Below are 21,375 nucleotides of genomic sequence, written 5' to 3'. Positions count from 1 at the left end.
CTGCGGACCGGTACCAAATGGCCCACGACCGGTACTGGTCCGCGGCCTGGGGGTTGGGGACCACTGCCCTACCGCACCACCCCTTGCAGTCAAGTCACCACTTCCAAGTTCCCTCCTCCACTACAGAGCTGTTAAACCCTAGAATGGCCTGTGAGAGGCCACGTGGCACCTTGGGGTTCTAGGGCGCGGGGCAGTAGGGCCGCCGAGCTCTCTCGCACAGAATCCCTTAGCTGCGTGCCCTTCACCTCTAGGCAGGGGGCGCCTTGGCCCCAGAGAGACAACAGGCCTAGGGGCGGGTGCTCTGAGGCGCGCTCCTCCCCCGCAGGTGTCAGGTTTACGGAACAGAGAGCTTCCAGGCAGGACGCGCGGTGTCCTGACGGCCGCGAGAATTCCATTCGCCTGACCCGGCCCGTGTTGACCCTGCCCGGACGCGCCATGTTCGCGCGTGGGTCCCGGAGGCGCCGCTCCGGGCGCGCGGTGAGCGAGATTCAGGGCAGCGGCGGCGGTCGGGGTAAACTGAGGCCCAGGAGAGAGGGCAGGGGATATAGATAGCGAAGAGTCATTCCACAGAGTGTTTGGGAATCCCCATCCTCAGAATTCCCTGACCAGAGGGCTGGGACAGCTGAAAGCATGTGGATGAAGGAACGGAACGTGGAGATCTAGTGGCCACACTTCCTAATCTCCTCTCCCACCCCAAGGACCGGGTGTGCTCCCCTATCATGTAAATTATGGGAGAGGATTCTGAGGGCCAAAAGATTGGGATTGGGTTCTTGGATTGAGCACGGGCCTTTTGAGCTTCTGAGGGAAGAGGCCTGCCCCTGTGCCTTGGCAGAAGGTGAACTGAACAGTGAGGCCCTACACTCCTATGGTGCCGGAATACTGAGGGTCAAGCGATTGGGATTTGGGGTAAGAGGGTTTCCAGGCTTCCATTTATGCAAGGAGCCTTTGACTTCCTGGATAGGAGGATCTCTCTTTTCCTTTGGCGGGGGTCTCTCGGTGGGGTCTGGGTTTAGTGGTCCAGAGCAGTGAATAGGCCGAAGATATGAGGGGTAAGGACCAAGGTTTCTTAGAACAGGGTTTCTGAAGGTGTCAGTGGCCTCCTGAGGTCCTCCAGTTCTTTGGGTGAAACCAGGGTTTTGGGGGGGGTTCATGTATGGATACCAGGTAAGGAGGAGGTCTCAGGCTCCTACCCTCTGGAACTGGAGTGCTGCTGGCCTCTGGAGTGGTGATGGGCCACGTGAGGCCTGGGGGAGATACTCAGATTAGGGACTCTGTGCGCTGAGTGGGGAGAATAATCTGAGTTTGGAGGGAGGTATTTGAGGTCTGGAGGAGTCAGAGGTTGGAAGGCAGTGTCCTGGCTGGGTGGGGGGAGTTGGAGGCCGGCATGGGGAGGAGAATTCCCTGAAAAGGAGGCGTAGAGGGACGTGGCCTCAGCCGTCCCACCTCTATCTCTGTTGTGCCCCCCTCCCATGAGCTCTGGAGACTGTCCCAGCCTGCCCAGCGTTGCCCTGGTAGGACAGGCCCCAACGTGCAGTCTCTGGCCTTGTAATGGAGAGGCGGGTGTTGACTTCTCCCTCCCTGCCCCCGCTCCTGGCGGGGTCCCGCGTCTTCCCCCGCCCACTACAGCCTCCAGAGGCAGAGGACCCAGACCGCGGCCAGCCCTGCAACTCCTGCAGAGAGCAGTGCCCTGGCTTCCTGCTGCATGGCTGGAGGTAGGTGACTATCCCAGGGCCTTGCCTTCATCAGGGCTCCGCCCTCAGGGGAATCCCGCCTCCCCCCCAAGACTTAAGCCACGCCTCTAGGCTTTAGCTGGTCCACTGAGGAAGCTCAGTCGGGGAAAGATCCTCAAGCTGATTCACAGCTCTGCCCCCTGACTCATTCCCTACTCTCAGATTCCCAGGAGAGCTCCACCCACGGCACAGTCCCGCCCCAGATGTGTCCTTCCCCAAGCCTTATATCCCTAGGGAAATCCTCTGTCCTGAGCTCTGAGCAACGCCCACTGACCTCCAGCCCCCTTATTGAGTTAGGAACATCTCTCCCAGTCCCTTTTACCAAATTCTCCTACTGGAGCCCAGTACCCAAAATATCACATAACATACCACAGACAGAGCCCTACCTGAAAGTTCAGAGGAAAAGTTCAGGGAAAAGTTCCCCAGAATGTCCAGAGCCTGTCCGGAGGGGAAGCCCATAAGGCCAATGTCAGACTCAGAGCCCGCTCCTACTCAGGCTCAAGTCCCAGAGCTGGAAGTCACCCGCCGGCTCTGAGACCCCACAGCTCCATCTCTTCTGCACCCACGCTCACAGCCCCACCTCCTATCAGCCTCGACCCCAGTCCCAGAGTCTTTCGGTGGTGATAATCTTCATGTCCCTGCCCCTCAGTTGGAATTCCTTGGGGTGCTGAGGGGTCCCAGTGGGCTACCCCTTAGTAACTGACCCCTATCCTGACCCCCTTAGAAAGATCTGCCAGCACTGCAAATGCCCTCGGGAGGAGCATGCTGTGCACGCAGTGCCTGTGGACCTGGAACGCATCATGTGTCGCCTGATCTCAGACTTCCAGCGCCACTCCATCTCCGATGATGACTCGGGCTGTGCTTCAGAGGAGTATGCCTGGGTGCCCCCTGGTCTCAAGCCAGAGCAGGTGACCAGAAGGCACCACCCACTGTTGCTCTCCAATGAGGCCACACACACACACATATTCAAATGGAAACCTATATCAGGGGCAACACTAGAGTGTGTGGTCCGACGGCACCTGTCTTTCTGACCCCTCTGTGATCTAGGGTGTGATTAACCCCTCAACCCTGAGTGATCTCTGGGCTTGTTTCTCTGGGCCTGTTCACCCCACTCCTGTTCTATCCCTTGCCTCAGAGCTTATTCTAGCACTTCATTCTCCACACCTCCATTGATTAATTAATTCAACAGTTATTGAGTGCCTACTGCGTGTCAGACAACTGATTCAGGCATTAAGGACACAGCAGTGAATAAAACATACACATACATGGAGGATAAATTCCTGAAGGGAGCAACAACCAATAAGCAAACCTGTAAAGTATGTGATATGGTGTAAAACAAGGAAGGGGTGTGTGGAGAGAGATGTTAGCATTGTAAATAAGGTACCCAGGTAAGCCTCTGTGAGAATATGATTTTTGAGCTTCCTGAAGGAGGTGAACTGTGAACTACGCAGAAATCCTAGGATAGAGAGATCCAGGCAAATGGAATAGCTAATGTAAAGGCCCTGAGGCAGGAGTGTACTTGGCATTTGTGAGGAACAGAGAGAAGAGTGAGCAACAAAGGAGAGTGGTAGGAGGTGGGCTTAGAGCGGTGGTAGAAGGCCATGGAGAGAACTTAGACTTCTACTCTGAATGAGGCAGAAATCACAAGAGATTTGTAAGCAGAGAAGGGATGTTTTTTGTCTTAGAATTTAATGGGACTTCTCTGGCTACCGAGTGTAGAACTGACTGCAGGAGTGAGGGTGGGAGCAAGGGACAAGTGAGAGGGAGACTTTTACAATAAGTCTAGGTGACAAATGATGGTGCTAAAAGTGGAAGTAGTAGCCTGACCTGTGGTGGCACAGTGGATAAAGCGTCGACCTGGAAATGCTAAGGTCGCCGGTTCAAAACCCTGGGCCTGCCTGGTCAAGGCACATATGGAAGTTGATGCTTCCAGCTCCTCCCCCCCTTCTCTCTCTCTGTCTCTTCTCTCTCTCTGTCTCTCTCTCTCTCTCTCTCTCTCTCTCCCCGTCTCCTTTCTAAAATGAATAAAAAAAGTGGAAGTAGTAAGTGCTGGTCAGATTCTAAAGTCAAGATGAGAGGATTTTCTTGTGAGTGTGAGAAAGGAAAGAGGCAAAGATGACCTTAAGGGTGGATGAATTAACTGATATGGGTCAGGCCAGGTCAAGAGCACATTTGAGGTCTAAGAGCATAAGTTTGGTTTTGACATCTAGAGTTTGAGACACTCATTAGACATCTGAGTGGTCACGTTGCTTAAAACTCAAGGGAGAGATCACAGGGCTGGAGGCATGCATTTGTGAGGCATTAGCCATGAAGCGGTATTTATAGCCATAGAAGTTCGATGTGATTCCCAATGGAGTGGAGAGTCAAGAGGACGAGGGACTGACCCCCAGGACCCTCCCACACTTGGAATTCAGTTAGTTGAGAAGGAACTAAAAGAACAGAGAAGGAGCGGCCAATAGGTTCCCTTTTGGTAGGAGGAAACCCAGGACTGTGAGATGTCCTGGAAGCTAAGGGAACGCCGTGTTCCCAGGAAAAGGTAGTCGTCAGCTGTGTCCAGTGCTACTGATGGATCAAGTTGGATAAGGACTGAGACCTGAACAATGATTTTTAACAAAGTGGACGTCATCAATGACCATGACAGGAACAGCTTTAGAGGAAGGGCAGGGACTGCAGGGGCAGGAAAGGCTAACTGGAGTGGGATCTAGAAAGAATAGGAGGAAAAGAAGTGGAGACAGTGCGTGCAAAGAACTCGAAAGGAATTTTACTGTAAAGGAAAGGGGAAAAGTGGAGCAGTAGCTGGAGGGAACGCTTGGCATGTTTGAGAGTTGGCATTAGCAGGCATTACCTTGTGATGACTTTCATTTTCTCGAAGAAGTAGGGACCCACCATGCCACTACATTCCAACCATGCCTGGTCTCAATTGATTTCTCCCATCTCCGTGTCCTCCCAGGTATACCAGTTTTTTAGCTGCCTCCCAGAAGACAAGGTCCCCTACGTCAACAGTCCTGGAGAGAAATACAGGATCAAGCAGCTGCTGCACCAGCTGCCCCCACACGACAGTGAGGTGAGGAGGGCTAAGACAGGAAGGGCCTGCCAGGTAGGGGGCACAGCCTGGGCAAATACCAGACAGAAGGAAAGGAATGGGCAGGATCAGAGGTGAGCTGATCTGAGATGAAAAGTCTGGAAGGGCGGAGGCAATCAGGAGACATTCTTTGGCAAAACTACAGCAGGAGGTTGGGAGGTCAGGGGTGGGTATTTCAAGCAGGAAGCGCCATCTACACAAAAGGCCTAGAAGTAAGTTTTTTGAGCATGGATGAAATTAGGAGGGTGGGGGTGGGGCAGACATCAAGGGAGGAGCTTGGATGAACCCCCACGACCCCAGGCACAGTACTGCACAGCACTGGAAGAGGAGGAAAAGAAAGAGCTCAAAGCCTTCAGCCAGCAGCGGAAACGGGAGAATCTGGGACGTGGCACTGTGCGAATCTTCCCAGTGACCATCACTGGGGCCATCTGTGAGGAGGTGAGCCATGAAGGGCTTCCCGGAGTGAGTGGTGCTCCAAGGAGCACCACTTGCTCCAAGCCCGGGGGTGTGGGACCCATATCCCTATCACACTGCTAGGCAGGGACCACCCCTAAGGCCTTCCTAGCCAGTGATGTCTATGTGTAGGCCCCCCTTGTGGATGGGACCTGGCCCTCTGATCCCATTGTTGGGTGCATGCTGTCTCTAAGGAGGCCCTGGTGTACCTTCTCCTTTAGTTTCCAGCCCTCCATGAAGTAGACATGGGGCTGTCTTTCTGGTCCCCTTCTGCTTGACACTTGTCCTTAGGAGCCCACCCACAATGGCAGGGCCTCTCTCTAGAGCCTGATGGTGAGTGGACTTTGCCTCCAAGCCCTCCCCACCATGCCCCTGACCTTAGATCCTACTGTTAGGTGAGGACTGTCACTATGGTTCCCTCACTGGGCCAGGCCTGTCTCTATGGTTTCACAAACCACCCACAATGAGTAGGACCTGTCTCTAAGGTTTCCCACTGGAGCAGGGTCAGGTTTTTGTGGGAGTTTTTTGTTTTTTTGGTTTTTTTTTCTGAAGCTGGAAACGGGGAGAGACAATCAGACAGACTCCCGCATGCGCCCGACCGGAATCCACCCGGCACGCCCACCAGGGGGCGATGCTCTGCCCCTCCAGGGCGTCGCTCTTTTGCGACCAGAGCCACTCTAGTGCCTGGGGCAGAGGCCAAGGAGCCATCCCCAGTGCCCGGGCCATCTTTGCTCCAATGGAGCCTCGCTGCGGGAGGGGAAGAGAGAGACAGAGAGGAAGGAGAGGGGGAGGGGTGGAGAAGCAGATGGGCGCTTCTCCTGTGTGCCCTGGCCGGGAATCGAACCCGGGACTTCTGCACGCCAGGCCGACGCTCTACCACTGAGCCAACCGGCCAGGGCAGGGTCAGATTTTATTATTATTATTATTATTATTATTGGTCTTAGATTTTGATTTGTTGTTCCACTTATTTATGCATTCATTGGTTGATTCTTATATATGCCATGACCAAGAATTGAACTCATAACCTTGGCCTATCAGAAAGGACGATGCCTAGGCCAGGGTCAGTTTCTAAGGCACTTTTCTTTCCTATGAAGGCAGGGCCTCTCTCAGTTACCCCGGTGGGTAAGGCTAGTCACAGAGGTCCACCACGGGGAAGGCCCAAGTATGCTACACATTGGCTGATCGCCACCTAACCGTCTTTGTGAGGGTTCTGGTGTCTGTTATCTGGCAGTGCGGGAAGCAGATTGGAGGTGGGGACATCGCAGTGTTTGCCAGTCGAGCAGGCCTGGGTAGTTGCTGGCATCCCCAGTGCTTTGTGTGCTCCACCTGCCGGGAGCTGCTGGTGGACCTCATCTACTTCTACCATGCCGGCAAGGTCTACTGTGGTCGGCACCATGCTGAACGCCTGCGCCCGCGCTGCCAAGCCTGCGACGAGGTGCGTGCTTCTGTGCCCAGGGGTGGGAGTGGAGAGCAGGCGGGGCCAGAGGCAGGCCCTGTTGACGGCCACAGCTGCCTGTGTCCCCCAGATCATCTTCTCCCCTGAGTGCACGGAGGCCGAGGGCCGGCACTGGCACATGGGTCACTTTTGCTGCTTTGAGTGTGAAGCATCGCTAGGAGGACAGCGCTATGTCATGCGGCAGAGCCGCCCCCACTGCTGCGCCTGCTATGAGGCCCGCCATGCAGAGTACTGTGACGGCTGTGGGGAGCACATCGGTGGGTGCACATGGCACTGGACAGGGGGATGGATGAACAGCTGGACCCCAGCCCACCACCGTTCCTCCTGTCCACCATGATCCCCATACTTTCAGTCTAGCCCAAGCATCCTAACCCTATATTCTTCACTACAAGTCCCATCAGTGATAGCCCCTATTCTGCTATACTTTTTAAACCCCACTAACACAGCACTACATCTAGGTCCACCTCCAGAGTGCCTTCTAATTCCCAGGGCCCCAGGGCTACTCTGTCAGCCTAACCCTGTGCCCCTAAGCTATACCCTTTTCTCTAAGACTCTTCCATCACCCTAGGTCAGCAGTTTTCAACCAATGTTCTGTAGCACACTGGCATACCACAAGAACTATTATTATTTTTTGAAATTTTTAGTAAAAATTTATTTGAGCCAAACTGACCACATATGCCAGGGCTGTGATAATTTTTAAAACTTGTAATACCTGGCTATTTAATCAGGGGGCATTGACATCTTTTCCCTTAGATTGTCAAATAAATGACAATGGCCAACACAACAATAGCCATCTGGTGTGAATGAATCAAAATCATACCTATACCTATTTTTTTTGGCAAGTCGGCAAAAAAATATATTTTTGATGTGTCACAGAATTTTAGTAATTAGTTTATGTGTGCCATGAGATGAAAAGGGTTTAAAAATCGCTGGCCTAGGTATAGGTACTTTCTAAGCCACACCCTACTCTTTAAGATCCACTCCTTTCCCACCAAAGCCACTCCCTACCTTCTAAGTCCTGTCCACACCACCCAGGCCTCTGCTACCATCTGAAGCCATATCTTACTAAGTCTGACCCACATCTTAAGAGAGGTTGGGGGAGAGGGTGTCTTGGGGTACCCTGCCTCAGATTCCTGCTCTTTTCCAGAGAAAGGCCCCATTCCAGTCCCCCTCCCAGTGAGACATGCCTGGGGGATCTTCCTTAGTTTCCCCCTCTTGGTGTCCCCACAGGCCTGGACCAGGGCCAGATGGCTTATGAAGGTCAGCATTGGCACGCCTCAGACCGCTGCTTCTGCTGCAGTCGTTGTGGACGAGCCCTCTTGGGCCACCCCTTCCTGCCACGCCGTGGCCTAATCTTCTGCTCTCGAGCCTGCAGCCTGGGGTCCGAGGCCACAGCACCAGGGCCTGGCCGCCGCAGCTGGAGTGCGGGCACAGTCTCCACATCACTCGCTGCCTCCACAGCCTCTTTCTCTGCTGTGGAAGGGACAGCCAAGACCGCCACCAAAGGCACCAGCACTGAGCTAGAGCCTGGTGAGTTAACTCTCAATTCTCGCTCAGCCACTCCAAGGCCCGCCCCCTTCCCAACCCCTGGCCCCTCGGGTGACTGCCTAAGCCGTTCACCTGCAGTAGTAGCTCTGGGCCCGCCCCCAAACCATTCCAGGCATGGTCTCCACCCAAACTACACTGCCTCGTGAACCCTGGTTTTTCTCCCTTCTATACAGGGTCCTCCCCTACCTCATTTTGTACCTGCCTAAGCCCAAGTTCCCCCTCCTTTTCTCCAAACCCTTGACCCTCCACCGTATCTAAAACCTAATCTGCTCCAGCCAATGCCACCCCTTCCATCAGAAGCCACGCCCCCTTATACCAACCCAGCCTTGCTTGCCCCTCTTCCGTTCCAACCTCCTTCCCCTTCACTCAGAGCCTGTCCCTTGCCTCATATTTCCCAGATTTCCCACTTCGCTGACCCTGTACGACCCCTGCCCCACTTTCCCAGTCCTGATATGGAAAGGAGAAAGGAGGCCCTTCCACTGGGTTCCTCTGGGAGGGGGCAGACATAGGGATTCCCAGGCATCTGTCTTTCCAGCTGCAGGCCCCAAGGAGCCCACCCGTTTTCTGAGAGGGGCCCCTCACCGCCACTCCATGCCCGAGCTGGGGCTCCGCAGCGTCCCCAAACCATCCCCAGGGACTCCCAGCCAACTGGATCCTGAAGATGGTGCCTTCAGTCGACAGAGTGCCCCTCGCGTCAGCTTCCGGGACCCTCTGGTGTCTGAAGGAGGCCCACGGAGAACCCTGAGTGCGCCTCCAGCCCAACGCCGTAGACCTCGCAGTCCCCCTCCCAGGGCCCCCACACGTCACAGCCACAGCCACCGTCATCACCACCACTGGCGTCGCCGCCAGTCTGGCAGATTTCACCACCATCAGTGTGACTTGGGATCGGGGTCGGACTCAGAATCTTGCTCTGGCTCACACTCTAGCTCCAGCTCCGAGTCCTCAGAGGATGATGGCTTCTTCCTGGGGGAACGCATTCCGCTGCCCCCGCACCTGTGCAGACTCGTGCCTGCTCAGGACACTGCAACGGAGACCCCCAACTCTCTATCTCCACTGCCTCCCGGGAACTCTGGCCCAGGAATGCCTCGCCAGGCCAGAGACAAGAACTGCATAGTGGCTTGAAGGCTAGGCAGTCCTGGGGGGCTCCATTCTTCCATTCTCAAGTCAGAAGGGGAAGAGAATACATCCCCTTCCTGTCTCCCTCTGTGCTATTGAAGTAATTTAATATTTGGTGTAAAAACAGGCTTGGCTTCTTTACCTCCTTGCTCCAGCTGCCCCCGTCCCAACCCCCCCCCCAAATGCTTGAGATTTATCCACATTTGATCAAAGGATTAATTTATTCATTATCATAGAGTCTAACAATCTGCTCATTATTTATTTATACGTATGCCTCCACAGAACCCACATACACACTGAGGTTATTTGGAGTGGGTCACAGCCTGGGGCCTGGAGTCTGAAATCTGAGGCACGCTTCTCCCTCATTTTGTGGCATAGGTGGGGGCTTAGTCCAGGCAGAACTGGTGTCCACTTTTGGACACTTCAGAAGGGGTCCTATGCACACACAATGGTGGCCACATCCAGTAGGACTGACTGGCAGGCTAGAAGACAAATTCTCCTGATAAAGGCACTTTTACCTCAAGAGGGGCTGGGGAGAGTTGGCTAGGAGTGTTTGTAGGGGTGGGGAGAAGTCATTTCAATGGAAGTGTTATTTGCAGGTTGCAGAGAGAAATGAAAGGAGTTCGTCTAAACCGGGCCATCTGCAGTGTCTGCAAGTGAGAAAAAGAGAAAGCAGTTTGGAGCCATATGCTCATTTTACAAAGAAAAATACTGAAACTTATGGTACTTATTGGCACTAAAGCCATAGGTACCCCCTCAACAGCAGCCCCTACACAGATACACGCACGCACACAAACACATGCACACTTACCGGTTGGAGCCGCTGTATGTCTTTGCTGCCTCAAGGGGAAGGTGAAATAAGCATCATAACCAAAGAGGCATGCAGCAATAAGGCCCATCACCTGGGGGTGAGGGAGTTTGGATTAGGCTGGTCAGCCTATTCAGCCTCCTACCTCCTTGTAGCTGCTACTACCTCTAGTGATTGCCCCATGCAGGGATGGTGACTAAAGCCCCAAGTTAGGAAGCCAGAGAGCCCCAGAAAGAGGTCAGGGAACTGGACTCGAAGCCCACTCTCCCTTCTCTTAATACTGATCAACACAGGACAACCTCATGGTGGCCCCACGTATAGGTAGCACCATTCACAGTGTGTATTTGAGAAAAAGTTCTAGCAGATGGTCATATACTTTGTTAACAAAGATCTTGTGTCAGACAAGGGATGGCCCTTTATAGCAAATGATGATCATGAGAGCAAAACCAGGGCCTGGGCCAGACTTTCCTGCAGACCCTGAAGACAAGTGCGGCCTGTGGGTCACACACTTTCTGCCAGAAGCAGAGACAGAAATGGCCCCTAGATCCTCAAATATCTCTCTGTGCTTTGGGGCTTCCTCCACAGCCTTTACCCCTGCGACGATTTTGGAGTGGTTTCCTTTCTCAACAAGGACAATAATGGAGATGATCAGGTAGAGGATGGTTGCTATGAGGGTTCGGAGGAAATCCTGTAAGGGGTAGGGAGAAAAGGGAAGTCAGCATCCAGAGTTCAACGGACAATCCCAATGGCTGCAGCCCCTCCCTTGTCTAGACATTTCTGTTCCCTTTCTTACACTCCAAGGCCAGTTGATGTTTATCCTGGTGTTCAGGTCAAACATGTAGATGACAAAGTAGACAGCAGCAAGGACCATTTCAACCACTGACAAAGAGAAGTATGCTGATGTGGAAGCGATGAAGCAGATCAGAATCACCAGGCACAATATCTGGAAGGATGCATTGAGGAAGGGGGCTTCCATCAACTTCCAGGGCTGAGGGGATGTATTAAAATCAGGGGCCTCAAACTCAGATGCATACCAGGACTGGGAAGATGACGAATCATCATAGCTAAACATTTATTGTGTGCTCATTCTGCTCCAAATATTGTTCTAAGAGCTGTATAAGGCCCTAGCTCAGTCAATTAGAGCATCATCCAGAAACGCCAATGTTCTGGGTTTGATCCCCGGCTGGGGCACAATATGAAAAGCAGCCAGTGGGCCCTGGCCGGTTGGCTCAGTGGTAGAGCGTCAGCCTGGCGTGCAGGAGTCCCGGGTTCGATTCCCAGCCAGGGCACACAGGAGAAGCGCCCATCTGCTTCTCCACCCCTCCCCCTCTCCTTCCTCTCTGTCTCTTCCCCTCCCGCAGCCAAGGCTCCATTGGAGCAAAGTTAGCCCCCGGCGCTGAGGAAGGCTCTGTGGCCTCTGCCTCAGGCGCTAGAATGGCTCTGGTTGCAACAGAGCTATGTCCCAGATGAGCAGAGCATCGCCCCCTGGTGGGAATGCCGGGTGGATCCCGGTCGGGCGCATGCGGGAGTCTGTCTGACTGCCTCCCCGTTTCCAACTTCAGAAAAATACAAAAGAAAGAAAGAAAGAAAGAAAGAAAGAAAGAAAGAAAGAAAGAAAGAAAGAAAGAAAAGAACAGCAGCCAGTGCCTGACCTGTGGTGGCGCAGTGGATAAAGCGTTAACCTGGAAACGCTGAGGTTGCCGGTTCAAAACCCTGGGCTTGCCTGGTCAAGGCACATATGGCAGTTGATGCTTTCTGCTCCTCCCCCCCTTCTCTCTCTCTCTCTCTCCCTCCCCTCTCTATAATGAATAAAAATAAAATAAAATAAAATCTTTAAAAAAAGAACAGCAGCCAGTGAATGCACAATTAAGTGAAAAAACAAATGAATGCTTCCCTCTCTCTTTCTCTCTAAAATCAAGCAACAAAAAAAAAGTTTGGGGGAAAAAAAGCTGTACAGACTGACCAGGCGGTGATGCAGTGCACAGAGCGTCGCCCTGGGACACTGAGGACCCAAGTTTGAAACCCGAGGTCGCTGGTTTGAGTGTAGGCTCATCCGGCTTAAGCATGGGGTCAATGGCTTGAGTGTGGGATCATAGACATGACCCCATGGTTGCTGGCTTGAGCAAGGGGTCACTGGCTCAACTGGAGCCCCCCCAACCCCATCAAGGCACATATGAGAGAGCAATCAATGAACAACTGAAGTGCTGCAAAAACAAGTTGATGCTTCTCATCTCTCTCACTCCCTATCTGTTCTGTCTCTCTCTCTTGAAAAGAAAAGAAAAAGGGCTGTAAAAGTATTAATTCACCTAATCTTCCTAACAAGCTAACCAGCTGGATACTGTTATTAGTATCTTTATTTTATAGATGAGAAAAGCGAGAACCAGAGACATTAAGTGACTTGCCCAGGGTCACCTGGCAAGTAAGGGGTAGATTTGGAAGCCTCAGTTTTCACCCTTTTCCCTTCGAAAATAGGGGCATCCTTCCGGGAGTGGCCCCGCCAGATGTTTTGCGAGCACTGCTGGAGTCAGCCTGTGGCCCTGACAGGGATGGACATGCAGTTCCCCCGGCAACCCTTTGGGAAGCGGCGAGAGTTACACCAGAGGGGCAGGGCTCCGCTTAAAGACAACGCACCCCTTTTAAAGTGACTCAAGGGCGGCATCCACTTTGGGGGGCGGCAGGAAACCGAGGTTCCGGAGCAGTCGGATAGCTAAGGACCTCCTGCCCCACCGCAGAAGAACGAAAAGAACCGGAGAACAGCCGGGCGCCCTAACCCGCAGGACGAGTTCGGGGCTCCACCCCAACAGGCCCCGCCCCTGGGCGCGCCGCCAGCCCGCCCGACTGACTCTGCCCAGGCCGCGCCACGCCCTGCCACGGGAGGGACCCCACGTCCCAGCCACCTGGGACCCCTTCGATGACCCCACGGATGAGTTCATACGGTCTCTCTCCACGGCATTCCCCATATGCATCATGAACCCTTGGCCTCATCCCCGTGGCCCAGCAACTCCCGATCACCTTCTCCAATCCACTGACGCGCCCTGCGCCCCTGGTTTCGGGCCTCTGGCTCTAACCCACTTCCCCCTGTCCCACAGCCCAGCTTCCCCGCCCACGTGCCTGCCTCACCCGGGGTCGCCCGGGTCCGCGTGATCCAGCCGCTCCACCCCGCCTTTGCCCACCCGCCAGTCCGGGGACTCTCACAATCTCAGCAAGCAGAAGAATTCCCTTGCAGGTACGCGCGAAGTTGGTGAAGGCGGCCCAGCAACCAGGGGCCGAGAAGCGCTCAGAATCCGCCATGGCGTGGGCCGAAGTCCCTAAGGGTGCGGACGATCTGCTTGCTTTCTCGCTGGTTCGAGGACACTACACACCCAGCTTTCTTGCCGCTGTTTGGCCGGGAAGGGGCCCCCCAGGGCGAAGGAGGGAGTGAATCACCGAACTAAGCAGAAACGGGCGGGGCCTGAGGGGGCCGGGCCAGGTGGCCGCCGCCCCGGAAGCCCCTCACCGCACCCGCCAGGGATCGTCCCCACCCGTGGCACAGCCACCGGGGCGTCCCATCTCTGGAGGCGCCACCCTTTGAGTCTTGGCACTTTGGGGTACCTTGAACGGTACTGGAGAGACCCTTTGCCCTTTTGGAATAAAAATGCACCCGGGGCTGCCTCAACTCCGAATCGAGGAGAGCTTGCCTTTGGGAGGGAGTGACTGTTTCCTTAGCTGTAAAACGAACTAAGAAACAAAAAAAGGTCGAAGCCCTGGTGAAACCCAGGTATGTTTCCTGAATTCGGAATATTTTGAATTTTGGAAAAATTTCCCAGTGCATATACGATATATTACTTAAGACTCAGTGAGAGGTGAGGCTGCCCCGTTTTAAAAGTATGTTACTATTTCCTCAAGCAAAGGCGTGGACCTTCACAACAAGTGGAATAAACTGGGACTGAAAATTGTGCCGCATTAAGTCAGGTCAGGTTTTGTAACTAAATGGTACCAAATTGTGGGACGGTGTAATAAATCTCTTAGCAGTGAAAGGAATAAGGCTGCTTGCTGTGGAGCACAGGCAGAGAGAGAACAGGGCCTGGAGACCATCCAGCTGCTCAGCAAACATCTTTAATAGTGCCAGAGAGCAGGGTCGCCCTGATTCTCTGTTCTGCATTCCTAGAGAAGCCCAGTTTTCTGGTTCTGAGTAGGGCTGTCAGCCCAGCCCTAGATGAAGAATGGGGGGAAAAAAAACTGGTTTTATTGCTGAGAGCTTGGCAAGAAGGGAAGGCTCCTGGGGTGTTAAGCTGGGTGACAAGGCTGACATTTGGAGAGTGTGTTACCCTGAGCAAATAATTTCTCCTGATTCAGCCTGTCTTTCTGCACCTGAGATAGGTACCTACTTACAGGAATTTGGATCTCCCCAGAGATGTGCTGGGGGGCACCCTCTGTAGACTAGACATTGGTTTTATTCTCATCTCATCAGAGGAGGGTAGAATGGTGGCTGGTAGATCAGAATAGTACAACCCAAGGGCTTGCCTGCTTTCCAGCCCCTAGCTCTGGGCCCCTCAAAACCAAAGAAGGTGCTCCCCTCTTTCAACCCAGTGAAAGAATGATTGGATAGTGGAAGAGATGAAACATAACTTTTCCCAGTGCTCAGTGTGCTTTCCAATGCTGTGAAGGCATGCTGGAATTTCTAGACCATAAAAGGCTCTGCATCAGGGCCTTTGCACTTGATGTTCTAGCTGCTGTCAATGCCCTTCCCCCAGCTCTTTATACATCTGGGTTCTGGTCATTCAGGTTTCAGATCAAATGTTAAATCTTCAAAGAGACCAACAGCCCACCGTAATTACCTTCCCCAACGTAACCTCCATTTTCTGTCTTTATAACTCTCACTTCTTTCAGACATTCATTTTCTTGTCTCTTCTGACATGTCTATCCCCTAGTACATCAGCTACACAAGGATAGAAATCTTTGTGTTCCCCCTCCCCCCAGCATCTCCCCAATTCCTATCACAGTGCAAGTTAAATAGTTGGAGTCAATTAATACTTGTCAAATTCAGGTGAGATTAAAGTTTGGGAATCAGGCCTTGAGTAAATCTTGCTTCAACCTGCCCCCCACCCCCCAGCTATATACTCTTTGGGCCTCACTTCCCTCCTCTGTGAAACGGACATATCAGGATTACTTAACAGATGTGTAACCAGATGGAAACAGTGCAAGTGAATCCAGTAACAGAGATAAAGCTAAGTAAATAATGGCTGGGGTTACTATTATTAGTCTCCTGACCTGGAGCTTAAAAGCCATTTCCTTACTTCCACAGAACCACACCTCCACCAGGCTCTGACTTAAGGGCAGCACACTCCCCCTCCTCAATGTCTACAGTGCTAACCATTCCAGGGTTCACCTCTTCACCTTTTTATACCCCAACTCCCAGCCTGGCTTTGCAGTCTTTGCTCCCCAGTGCCGCCCTGGACATGCACACTTTGATACTTTCATTTCTCTCCCCACTTCCTTCCTGCCAAGTGTTCAGGATATGGTGACAGCGAAGGTGACTGGATATTTCTGGCCTCAACCAGCGCTGGCTTTGGGGCTACCCAGCTTGGAGTCCGCTGGCCATATAAGCCTGGGCTTTATGGCTTTGTTCCCAGGATGGAGGAAACTGGCCTCCCAGGACCGGGAACGCCCAGCGTGTGGCATGTGCACACAAGCCCAGCCGCAATATGTCACCATCTATGGAAGGGGGGGGGCGCAGCCCAAAGTCTCCAACAGTTGCTTTTTTTAAGTCCAGCCGGCTGACTCACACCTTCCCAGCTCCACCCCAAACGGGGCCATGAGGCCGGAAGTGAAAGACCACAGACTCCCGGCAAAGGAAGCCGCCGTTTTTAACTTTGCAATCTGGCCGGCCACCAAGGGTCTGGATGATTCAGGGCCAGGGCTCTGGGTATACTGGTGTACTGTTGCTACAACAGGCCACCTCTGCATTCCCCATGCCACGCACAATAATTATCTGTGAGCCCTGTACACCTCCAAATAAAAAAGTGAAATTAATGAATGGGTTGAGAAGCAGGAGTTGGCGAAGAGAAACAGAGCGGGGTGAAAGCACGCCGGGCTGAGGACCGGCAGAAGTAAAGACACTTTGAAGAAGCCTGAAAGAAACAGCACTTGTCAAAGGTTGCAAGAGGCCCTCCTCCAAACCGGATTGACCCTCCCCCTCCTTTACCCGGTGGACTCAGGAGCCCCACCCGGCCTAGAGCACCTGGCAAGTCAAGACGGATTGGGTGGCTTTATTACCTCCCCAGCCCAAACCCGAAGCACAAGCTGGAGGGTCAAGGAGGGCCACACCACTGACACTGCGAGGGGAGGGGAGTGCGGGCTGGTCGACTGAGCAGCAAGAGGGGGGACAAGGCCAAGTGGCTGTTCTGCTTGCGATTCTGACAGAGCACGCCAGATCCAGGTCGGGCAGTACCAAGTGAGCACCCAGCTGTCAGATAATGCTCAGTGCCTCCGCCTTCCAGCTGCCATCTCCAGGGCGAGCTGCGTGGCCCCTGGGACACCTAGGGCCCGCGAGAGCCGTTCCTCGCTGGGCACCAGCCAGGGTCCCGGGGAACCCGGGGATCGATGGTCTGGGTCCTCCATGCGGCGCTCAGGAGGAGGAACCACGAGGCTGTCTGCTGTTCTCTCAGGGCTATGCTCTGGGCTGCCGCGGCTCCTGTGCGTCCTATAGGACTGAGGCTGCTGAAGTGAGGAAGCCCTGGTGCCACGAGACTTCATCGTCTCCAGTCCCCCAGGATCTGGGCTGTGACCTGAGGATGGTAGGAATACATGTTAAATTGAGCTCAGGGTGGCCAGAAGACTCCAAGTGCTGAGAGAGACAGAAACCCTGCTCCTTAGAAAAAACTTCTGGCCCTGGCCGGTTGGCTCAGCGGTAGAGCGTCGGGCTGGCGTGCGGGGGGGACCCGGGTTCGATTCCCGGCCAGGGCACATAGGAGAAGCGCCCATTTGCTTCTCCACCCCCCCTCCTTCCTCTCTGTCTCTCTCTTCCCCTCCCGCAGCCAAGGCTCCATTGGAGCAAAGATGGCCCAGGCGCTGGGGATGGCTCCTTGGCCTCTGCCCCAGGCGCTAGAGTGGCTCTGGTCGCGGCAGAGCGACGCCCCGGAGGGGCAGAGCATCGCCCCCTGGTGGGTGTGCCGGGTAGATCCCGGTCGGGCGCATACGGGAGTCTGTCTGACTGTCTCTCCCCGTTTCCAGCTTCAGAGAAAAAAAAAAAGAAAAAACTTCCATCAGGTCTGGGGACACGCCCTTCAGGAACTGACGCCTCCCCTCAGGACCCTCACACCTCCTTTCCAGAGACCCCACTCCTCCCTGGACCCAGAACACACCCTCAGAAATAATTTCCCACAATCCCCAAGGGAAATCAAACCTTGACCCTCACAATGTAAACCCCTCCCATCTAAGTCCCCCAATGCTCTCTGCACAGTCCACCTCCTACTACTCTCAGCCCTTTCCCTTATGAACCCCTGTCTTTAGGAACTAGACCCCCTACCCTCTGCATCCTCATCCCAAGCCCTGGCCACTAACCCCACCCAGCCTTCACCTCCAAGGCCCAGCCTTCACCTCCAAGGCCCACAACCCTTCCTTCCGAACACCTGCTTTTACCCTAAACCTCCTCCTTCCTGTCCCCTCCCAGTATCTCCAAAGCCTCCCCTCTGAAATCCACCTTTATTCTCATCTTGGGACGCTGCCCTCCCCACCCCCACTTTTGAGAATGCCATGACTTCCTCACAGACACCAAATCCCCGACCCTCCCCACTAAAGCCACCAAACCCTTTCCACCCAGGACCCCAGACTCTCTACTCTGAGACCTTCTTCCCCTCACAGATCCCAGAGCTCTTTCCCCTGGGAAACCCACCGTCTCCTTTTGGGGGTCCTCCCCCCCTCTCAGACTTGCTGGGGTGGGTCTCAAGAGACCTGCTCAGCACAAGGTGAAGCCGGGGGCCACCTGCGCGAATCCGCTCCACGACTTGGGCATGGGTGAGGCCCTGAGTCGACTCTCCATTGACTTGGAGCACACGGTCACCAATCTGCAAGAGTACAAGGTGAGGAGTGTTGTATGAAGGGCATACGGAGAGCACCCCGACAAAGGATGTCAAAGGATGAGATCGGGGCCCTGGCCGGTTGGCTCAGCGGTAGAGCGTCGGCCTGGTGTGCGGGGGACCCGGGTTCGATTCCCGGCCAGGGCACATAGGAGAAGCGCCCATTTGCTTCTCCACCCCCCCCCCTCCTTCCTCTCTGTCTCTCTCTTCCCCTCCCGCAGCCAAGGCTCCATTGGAGCAAAGATGGCCCGGGCGCTGGGGATGGCTCCTTGGCCAGGCGCTAGAGTAGCTCTGGTCGTGGCAGAGCGTCGCCCCTGGTGGGCGTGCCGGGTGGATCCCGGTCGGGCACATGCGGGAGTCTGTCTGACTGTCTCTCCCCGTTTCCAGCTTCAGAGAAAAAAAAATACAAAAAAAAAAAAAAAAAAAGGATGAGATCGGGGTTAGCACCATGGAATGCAGGGTGCCTGGTGGCTCACCTGCAAGCGACCGCAGCGCTGGGCCGGCCCGTCCTTCAGCAGCCCGCGTATTGTCAGTGGAGTGTCTCTGGCTGCATCTCGGCCTCCACTTAGTGTGAGGCCAAAGCCTGCAGAACCACGAACCAGCTCCACACGGAACCAACCAAAGTCCTGGGGCAGCTTTGAAGCACAACGTGCCTTAACCTGAGTCACTTGGGATGGTGCAGCACATGTATCCCAGGTCTCTGACCGACGATGCTGGAATAAGGACACGAGTGTACATACATATATTGCCAGTCTTGAGGCAGTTGGCCTCGATTAGGAGGACTAGGTGGTACCTGGGGCTGGTGTTCCACGCAAGTGGGATTAGGCAGGCGACTGTCTGTGAACTCTATGTCCGCAGAATCCAGCTCGCTAATGGCTGGCGGATGAAATGGGGAATCCAGGGTCAAACTTCGTGTAAACTACCCAGGTCCTGCCCTGTGAGTTGCCATTCTAGCTTCATCTCATTGACTTACCTCTAGATTGCAAAAACAGAATCGCCCACCCATCTAATAAGTTTTTACACACTCAAATAACTGTACTGATACCGACTTAAATAATAATCTTGGGCCCGGCTATGTAAATCATTTTCCATACCTTCCTCCCTCCAATTACACGCAAATCATGCCCCTCAAATGAACTATAGGCCCACCTTGGAGGCTGCAACTCCAGGATTTGACGCCTGAACATTCCAGGCTCCACCTTCTAATAGCCTTTAATCTCAACCAATCCTGACATTTTGAGCCCCTCCACCACCTGTTTATAGGCTCCACCCTTTACACCAGCATTACAGGCCTGCCCTCAGCTAAAGGCCCACTCCCAATATTCTCCAAGCCCTGCTTTCTTAGGAATACCACCGCTTAAGCAGGGGTCCTCAAACTTTTTACACAGGGGGCCAGTTCACCGTCCCTCAGACCGTTGGAGGGCCGGACTATAAAAAAAACTATGGACAAATCCCTATGCACACTGCACATATCTTATTTTAAAGTAAAAAAACAAAACAGGAAGAAATACAAAATTTAAAATAACAAACAAGTAAATTTAAATCAACAAACTAACCAGTATTTCAGTGGGAACTATGCTCCTCCACTGACCACCTATGAAAGAGGTGCCCCTTCCAGAAGTGCGGCGGGGGCCAGATAAATGGCCTTAGGGGGCCGCATGTGGCCCGCGGGCCGTAGTTTGGGGACCCCTAGCTTAAAGCCTCCCTGACAGGGATAACCAATCCATCCTTGCACCCTCAACTAATATTCCAACACTCACCTAATGCCATAATCCTCCCAATGTCACCTCTTGAAGGTATATGCTAGCCCCACGGCCCCGCCCCCTCGAATCCCTTCCAGCAGGGTCCTCCTAACTCACACTAGCGGCTTCAGAACCAAATTGCATTCCGACCCCGCCCCAGAGGGAGGAACCGCCCCCGATACGCACAGTCCTTGGAGCGCAGGCCCAGTGTGGCGCCGGCCCTGCGTACTAGCGCCGCCACATCGGCTGTAGCTCGGGCCGTCAGGGGGCGCGCGTGCAGCCGTGCTAGCAGCTGCCTGGCGCTCCCGCCCGCTCTCTGAGGAGCGCGGCGACCTGCGGGGGAGGGGCAGCGAAGAACAGGTCAGGGCAGACCCTGAGCCTGGGCGGACCCCAACACTCCACGATGTCCGAAGACCTAAAATACCCCTCAGGCTCCCCGGAACCCCCCACCCCTGGTTAGTTTCGAAGGTCGCCAACTGTCCCTACCATCTCCCGCGAGCCCCGGCCACCACGGGTACGCGCGTGGAACTTCGCCGGCCTCCACAATAGCCCTAGAGCCAGCTGTTTGACCGCAGTATTCCTGGATATCGCGAAGACCCTGTGACTATCTCTGGAACTCTCGGACTGCTCCTTCGTCACCCCCGATTCCAAACTCTTACCCCGCAATATCGAGAGGGACCCCGATTTCCCCTGATGTCCCGAGAGAACACAGTCTACCCCTCCCGTGGCTCCGGGACCCCCGACTCACCCTCCCGATACCCCCTAGGCCATCCTCGTGGCCCACACCGTGGGCCCAGATTGTCCCTCCGCTTATCCCCAGAGGCCCTCGCCTGAGACCCCGCAATTCCCCGGCGATCCTGGGCAGAACCGTCCGGCACACCTCCCCGGGGACTCCTGAGAGCCCCGGAGCTGGAGCGCGGCCCCGTGGCCGGCGCGGATGCGGTGCGGATGCGGGTAGGGGCCTCGAGCCCAGCCCGGGTCGCTGGGCCCCCGCCTGCCGCCGCCGCCAGGGCACCACGCTGCCGTGTTTACCACGTCTCCTAAGGGAACGCGAAGGAGCAGACAGGCGGAGCGAGGCGTGGCGGGGACGCGCTCCCAGCCCCCACTCCCGTACCTCCTCTGCTCCCCCTCGGGTCCGTGGTGCCCCCCGCGCGCGGCTCCATGACCCAGAGTCGCCCGGATGGACGCAAAGCCGCCGGGGACGCGTTTTGAGTGCCCGTGCGCGCTCACCTGGCTGCCCGCCCGGGCCTGGAGGCGGTGAGGCCGGCCTGTTCTGAGCCTGGCGCCCCAGTCCGCGCGGTGACCTACCTGGCGGCAGGCAAAGAGGCCTTGGCTGTGGGCGCCAGCGCTTGGCCTCGCTTTGCCTCGGGCATGCCTATGTTA

The 21,375-nt window shown here is 54.7% G+C and overlaps 3 protein-coding genes across 7 annotated transcripts; 1 reads left to right on the top strand and 2 right to left on the bottom strand.

The window, feature by feature from the left end:
- The first annotated feature begins 351 nt into the window (after nt 1-351).
- Nucleotides 352-9,559, top strand: PRICKLE3 (prickle planar cell polarity protein 3). 3 transcript variants are annotated; one of them, XM_066249423.1, is made up of 9 exons: nt 352-477; nt 1,627-1,712; nt 2,455-2,638; nt 4,681-4,794; nt 5,113-5,250; nt 6,497-6,700; nt 6,792-6,978; nt 7,952-8,251; nt 8,805-9,559. In XM_066249423.1, the coding sequence occupies exons 1-9, from the start codon at nt 436-438 to the stop codon at nt 9,389-9,391; spliced, it is 1,842 nt and encodes a 613-aa protein (XP_066105520.1). In that variant the 5' UTR covers nt 352-435; the 3' UTR covers nt 9,392-9,559. The 3 variants fall into 3 exon arrangements, with proteins under 3 accessions (XP_066105520.1, XP_066105521.1, XP_066105522.1); XM_066249424.1 differs by lacking the exon at nt 352-477 and adding an exon at nt 488-511 and having other exon boundaries at nt 8,805-9,557; XM_066249425.1 differs by lacking the exon at nt 352-477 and adding an exon at nt 691-906 and having other exon boundaries at nt 8,805-9,557.
- Nucleotides 9,560-9,910: 351 nt separating this feature from the next.
- Nucleotides 9,911-13,733, bottom strand: PLP2 (proteolipid protein 2). 3 transcript variants are annotated; one of them, XM_066249426.1, is made up of 5 exons: nt 13,305-13,714; nt 10,987-11,136; nt 10,786-10,881; nt 10,197-10,287; nt 9,911-10,035 (listed from the first exon to the last, which is right to left on the bottom strand). In XM_066249426.1, the coding sequence occupies exons 1-5, from the start codon at nt 13,482-13,484 to the stop codon at nt 10,013-10,015; spliced, it is 540 nt and encodes a 179-aa protein (XP_066105523.1). In that variant the 5' UTR covers nt 13,485-13,714; the 3' UTR covers nt 9,911-10,012. The 3 variants fall into 3 exon arrangements, with proteins under 3 accessions (XP_066105523.1, XP_066105524.1, XP_066105525.1); XM_066249427.1 differs by having other exon boundaries at nt 13,389-13,651; XM_066249428.1 differs by lacking the exon at nt 10,987-11,136 and having other exon boundaries at nt 13,389-13,733.
- Nucleotides 13,734-16,426: 2,693 nt separating this feature from the next.
- Nucleotides 16,427-21,216, bottom strand: MAGIX (MAGI family member, X-linked). Its single transcript, XM_066250041.1, has 6 exons — nt 21,107-21,216; nt 20,179-20,325; nt 19,044-19,126; nt 18,727-18,963; nt 18,067-18,238; nt 16,427-16,960 (listed from the first exon to the last, which is right to left on the bottom strand). Exons 1-6 carry the CDS (start codon nt 21,153-21,155, stop codon nt 16,653-16,655), a joined length of 996 nt encoding a protein of 331 aa, XP_066106138.1. The 5' UTR covers nt 21,156-21,216; the 3' UTR covers nt 16,427-16,652.
- Nucleotides 21,217-21,375: the final 159 nt, after the last annotated feature.

Source organism: Saccopteryx bilineata, chromosome X (genome assembly GCF_036850765.1).
Source record: "Saccopteryx bilineata isolate mSacBil1 chromosome X, mSacBil1_pri_phased_curated, whole genome shotgun sequence".
In the NCBI taxonomy this organism is placed as follows: domain Eukaryota; kingdom Metazoa; phylum Chordata; class Mammalia; order Chiroptera; family Emballonuridae; genus Saccopteryx; species Saccopteryx bilineata.
The sequence above is the reverse complement of the archived record's forward strand: the minus strand, read 5'-3'. Positions and strand labels throughout refer to the sequence as shown.

Excerpts from the sequence above, each read along its gene's own strand:
- PRICKLE3 (XM_066249423.1), top strand. The coding sequence starts at position 436 with ATGTTCGCGCGTGGGTCCCGGAGGCGCCGCTCCGGGCGCGCG. Across the intron at positions 4,795-5,112 it reads TGCCCCCACACGACAGTGAG|GCACAGTACTGCACAGCACT; the intron begins GTGAGGAGGGCT and ends CCACGACCCCAG. Across the intron at positions 6,701-6,791 it reads GCTGCCAAGCCTGCGACGAG|ATCATCTTCTCCCCTGAGTG; the intron begins GTGCGTGCTTCT and ends TGTGTCCCCCAG.
- PLP2 (XM_066249426.1), bottom strand. The coding sequence starts at position 13,484 with ATGGCGGATTCTGAGCGCTTCTCGGCCCCTGGTTGCTGGGCCGCCTTC. Across the intron at positions 10,882-10,986 it reads ACATCAACTGGCCTTGGAGT|GATTTCCTCCGAACCCTCAT; the intron begins GTAAGAAAGGGA and ends TACCCCTTACAG. Across the intron at positions 10,036-10,196 it reads ACATACAGCGGCTCCAACCG|ACACTGCAGATGGCCCGGTT; the intron begins GTAAGTGTGCAT and ends TCTCACTTGCAG.
- MAGIX (XM_066250041.1), bottom strand. The coding sequence starts at position 21,155 with ATGGAGCCGCGCGCGGGGGGCACCACGGACCCGAGGGGGAGCAGAGGA. Across the intron at positions 18,964-19,043 it reads GCGTGGAACACCAGCCCCAG|CATCGTCGGTCAGAGACCTG; the intron begins GTACCACCTAGT and ends TCCTTATTCCAG. Across the intron at positions 18,239-18,726 it reads AGCGCTGCGGTCGCTTGCAG|ATTGGTGACCGTGTGCTCCA; the intron begins GTGAGCCACCAG and ends GTACTCTTGCAG.